The following is a 4549-nucleotide window of genomic DNA, read 5'->3' on the forward strand; positions in this document are numbered from 1 at the left end:
GGAGTCAGAAGTGTAAAACAAAGAGGCACCTTCAGATAGCCACTGCTAGCCAGGTTGAAAATTTTCTCCTTTCCTCCATTGCATTTTTAATATCATCGAAGTTTTAATAAAATTACGACGTTTTGTCTCACTTTTAACATTGAGATGGCAAACGGTCTCAACCTCTTTCTTTTCTTTTTTTTTCTTTCTTTCTTTCTTTTTTTTTTTTGCCACCTAATCCTAGAAGGCATTTGTGAGAAGGGTTCAATTCAAAAGGAGCTTTCCCATAACGAAATCTCAACGATCTCTCTAGGAAGCCCAAATAACTATAATACCCAAGTGCCAATATTTTTTTTATTTTTTATTTTTCATTGAGAAAAAAAAAATTTCCTCCTCCTCCCAGTCTCCCAGTCCTCCCCCCATCCACCCACTCCTCTCCCCGTCCCCCCACTCCTCTCCCCGTCCCCCCACTCCTCTCCCCGTCCCCCCACTCCTCTCCCCCTCCCCCCACTCCTCTCTCCCTCCCTCTCCAGTCCGAAGAGCAGTCTGGGTTCCCTGCCCTGTGGAAAGTCCAAGGTCCTCCCCCCCTCCATCCTGGTCTAGGAAGGTGAACATCCAAACTGGCTAGGCTCCCACAAGGCCAGAACATGTAGTAGGATCAAAACCCAGTGCCATTGTCCTTGGCTTCTCAGCAGCCCTCATTGTCCGCCATATTCAGAGAGTCCGGTTTTATCCCCTGCTTTTTCCCATACTGCTGAATCTTTTGCATATCACCATAGAACCTTCATCTGGCGATGAATGGAGATAGAGACAGAGACCCACACTGGAGCACTGGACTGAGCTCCCAAAGTCCCAATGAGGAACAGAAAGAGGGAGAAGATGAACAAGAAAGTCAGGACCAAGAGGGGTGCACCACCGATGGAAACTGTGGGGCTGATCTATTGGGAGCTCACCAAGGCCAGCTGGACTGTGACTCAACCTCTTTCTTAATGCATGGGAAACAAGGTTGAGAAAAGTTGATTACTCTCAGAGGTGCTGATTAAAGCTGCATTCCAACACTCAACCACTAGGGGGTGACTTTGTAAAAGAATAATTCCTTTGCCAGAGCCTGCTCTTCCGCATTGGGCGGTGGCTTTGCCAAAAACCCAGAGCTGTTGTTCTCAGGCACTGCAAAGAGAAAGTGGAGAAATTGGAGCCTAGGGCTGTGTAAACCTCTCGAGGCATGTGGAACATATCGTGCCTGTTGTTTTGGGTGTTCCCGTGGGTCTGGGTACAATCTGAAGGTGAGTAGAAGTGGGCACAGAATGGTCTGGAGAAGGAGGAAGAGTGTGGGGCTAGCAGTGCTGTGCTCATGGGTGGGTGGAGGTGGACCTTGGCTGGCTTGAAGTGCACTGGTGGGGAGAATGTATGCTGATGCAACTCTGAGCTAAATGCAGTTCTGAACACTACCCTCCCTTTGCAAGCCCAGCTAAGACTCTTTTACAACCATCTGCCCGCTGAATTGGACACTTACTGTGATCATTCGGTTTTCATTCTTTCCAGCCCAGCAAAAGAATTTCCCCTTCAGGATCCTACAGATCTCTTCCTTCCCAAACAGTAGTAGCTCAAGTACAGATGGCTTGGCCTGGCTGGGGGATCTGCAAACTCATCGGTGGAGTAATGCCTCGGACACCATTGACTTCGTGAAGCCCTGGTCCCAGGGCAAATACAGTGACCAACAGTGGGAGAACTTGCAGCGTATACTTCAAGTTTATCGATTCAGCTTTACCAGGGACATACAGGAATTTGCCAAAATGCTGCCTAATGTACACTGTAAGTGGAGGGATGGAGCCCTAAAAAGTTACCGAGTGGGTGAGAGAGAAACCCAGACCACAACTGGGTAACTGTGGGCCTACTTGATGAGATTCTCGGTTTTCACTTCTGTCTAGAGGGATCCTTGTCTCTTCTGAAAATAATCCCTGTCTCTGCTCCAGGACCCAGCAATCATTTCCCTCAACTGGGACAAACTGTTATCTCCATGCCAATTTCTTCTCCTTTCTTCCAAACTTCTTAACCATTCTTGAATCTCTACACACTCCCCTTTACAGATCCTGCTGAGATCCAGATGTCTACTGGGTGTGACGTGTACTCTGAGAATGCTTCAGAAAGCTTTTTCTATGTAGCATTTCAAGGAGAATATATCCTGAGTTTTCAGGGAACTTCCTTTCAGAAGGCCCCAGATGCCCCACCTTGGACAGATTTGGTCATTAACGTGCTCAGTGGTGATCAAGGGACAATGGAAACCCTCCAATGGCTTCTGAATGATACCTGGCCCCAGTTTGCCCGTGGCCTCCTGGAAGCAGGGAAAGCAGAGCTAGAGAAACAAGGTCAGCCTACTAGCCTCACCCCGGCTCTCCATATATTTTCCCATCACTGTAAGCTTTAGAAAAAGGGCAATGCCTAGGAGGAGGTGAATAAGGCTTGTGGGGTTTATTCTTGTCACTGGCACTCACTCTTATTGAGTTAAATAAACACTGGGGATCAGAACTGAGCCAGGTGGTATTTGAGACATGCTATATCAGCTGTACTCAGGGTGTTCTAGAGTACAGAGGAGGACTGTTCCTGAAACACTTGAATCAAGGAAGGGGTGAAAGGATCACAGATTGTTTCCCTAGTCACAGTGATACAAATGGATTTAAACTAATAGGCAACATCATCTCCAGAAGGGGACCTGTGGAAAGTGTAAACTTAATAGGAATTCTGGAGCCTCTAATATAAATGTTTTTGCTTTAAAATATTTTTATTCTCTTTCTGGGTACAGAGAAGCCTGAGGTCTGGTTGTCCAGTGGCCTCAGTCCTAAACATGGTCATCTACAGTTGGTGTGTCATGTCTCTGGCTTCTACCCAAAGCCTGTGTGGGTGATGTGGATGCAGGGTGAGCAGGAGCAAAATAGTACTCAGACAAGTGACTACCTGCCCAATGCTGATGAGACATGGTATCTCCAAGCAACCCTGGATGTGGAGGCTGGAAAGGAGGCTGGCCTGGCCTGCTGCGTGAAACATAGCAGTCTAGGAGGACAGAATAAAATCTGCCGTTCACGTAAGAAAAAAACCTGTATCCTGGGTGAGAGCAAGTAGAGGTACCATTCAAGCTTGGAATGAGAACTAAACAAACTGAGTTTCAGATATGAAACCCCTAACTATTATAGGAGAGAGAAAAAAGGGGAATTCTAGATACAGAAATCAATCCCAGTAAATTTGAGTTAAGATGTTCTATATATGTGAGAGGAATGTAGACCAAGAAATTCAGAAGACCCAGAGGCATAAGGGTAAATAAAGAAGTTCAGGAGGATACGCACCCCAGGATAGAGGATCCAGGGCACAAGGCATAGCTGTAGGTTATTGATGCCTCCTCTGTGAGCACTGACCACTCTGTTACCAACATATCAGTTCATCACTTAGCTTTGAAGCAAATACTGCTATTCTGACTTTGTAGATAAAGAAGTCAGTGCTAGGATAAGGTAACCACCCAAAGTCATTCAGGAAATTCAAGAGCTGGGGTAAACAGATTCACATCTGTCTGGAGAGCATACAGTCAAATCCTGACAATAGATGGTCAGTCTAAACTCATGAAGACTAAAAGAATAGAGTTTAAATAAAGAAAAAAACCAATGGCATGGCTTCCTCACATGTGCTTAGAATAGGGAACTTGAAATAAGTCTGGGTTATTTGTTTAGTGATACCTTGCATTCTTCCAAAGCAGGTGGCAGACATTTATCCATGGGTATTATCATCGTGGTAGTACTAGTAGTACTAGTACCAATATGTGCTCTAATTGGTTATGTGATCTACACCAAGAAGCGCCGGTAAGTCTCCCCTTTCCTGTGTTCCTTTTTTCAGTATCTTTGTTTTGTTACCACCTTTTCTTTCCTAATGGCCTCTCTCTTTTTTTCTCAGCTCCTATCAAGACATCCCATAGGTCTTCCTTACACCTGCCTTTCCTGAGACTCAGACCTTCTGGCTTCTAGGACTTCAGTCATGGTTGCTGAGGAACTGAGGAGAATAAAACAACCTTGAAGAAAGTGAAGAGCAACCGGCGCCCCCATTCAGTATTTATTTTATAAATTAATTTCTTTTTAATTGTATTACAAGTTTATAAAAGCCCAGGTGGTTTGGAACAAACACAATTGCAAATAAACATACCTGCCAAAAACGAGCTGTGGGCAGTATTTTATGGGATTTGCACTGAACTGGAAAGCACAGATTCTGCCCAAACTGATGGTTCCAAGTTTGTTGAAAAATGTAAAGCCTAATGCCAACATGGCTGAACTCTACAGGTTTCAAAAAACCTAGAAATACTTATTTGAGAGGAGCAGGGACATACAGATATTAAAGTAAACTCAAATATTCCCAAATATCAGTATTCTTTCATATCTTACATCCACATCTGATGGATGTCCATCTAATGACAACCCAAGGGCTTCCAGTTTGTGGCTCTTTAAAAGAAAATATTTGTCCTAAATGCAATAATGACAATCTTATGACAGAGTCTCTATTGTAAACATGCATTCATGACTGATGGATGTGTTCT

General features: G+C 44.6%; 1 protein-coding gene across 1 annotated transcript; it reads left to right on the forward strand.

The window, feature by feature from the left end:
• Positions 1 to 1201: 1201 nt before the first annotated feature.
• Positions 1202 to 3987, forward strand: LOC121453008 (antigen-presenting glycoprotein CD1d2-like). Its single transcript, XM_041659519.1, has 6 exons — positions 1202 to 1262; positions 1522 to 1791; positions 2067 to 2345; positions 2780 to 3058; positions 3722 to 3824; positions 3916 to 3987. The coding sequence occupies exons 1-6, from the start codon at positions 1202 to 1204 to the stop codon at positions 3935 to 3937; spliced, it is 1014 nt and encodes a 337-aa protein (XP_041515453.1). The 3' UTR covers positions 3938 to 3987.
• Positions 3988 to 4549: the final 562 nt, after the last annotated feature.

Source organism: Microtus oregoni, unplaced genomic scaffold (assembly GCF_018167655.1).
Source record: "Microtus oregoni isolate MIOR12 unplaced genomic scaffold, Mior012 000010F_ref0000083, whole genome shotgun sequence".
Taxonomy (NCBI): domain Eukaryota; kingdom Metazoa; phylum Chordata; class Mammalia; order Rodentia; family Cricetidae; genus Microtus; species Microtus oregoni.

What these genes read in the sequence shown, in the direction of transcription:
- LOC121453008 (XM_041659519.1), top strand. Translation starts at nt 1,202, where the DNA reads ATGTGGAACATATCGTGCCTGTTGTTTTGGGTGTTCCCGTGGGTCTGG. An exon ending in AATGCTGCCTAATGTACACT is followed by an intron (nt 1,792 to 2,066) that starts GTAAGTGGAGGG and finishes TCCCCTTTACAG; the next exon opens with ATCCTGCTGAGATCCAGATG. An exon ending in GAATAAAATCTGCCGTTCAC is followed by an intron (nt 3,059 to 3,721) that starts GTAAGAAAAAAA and finishes CTTCCAAAGCAG; the next exon opens with GTGGCAGACATTTATCCATG.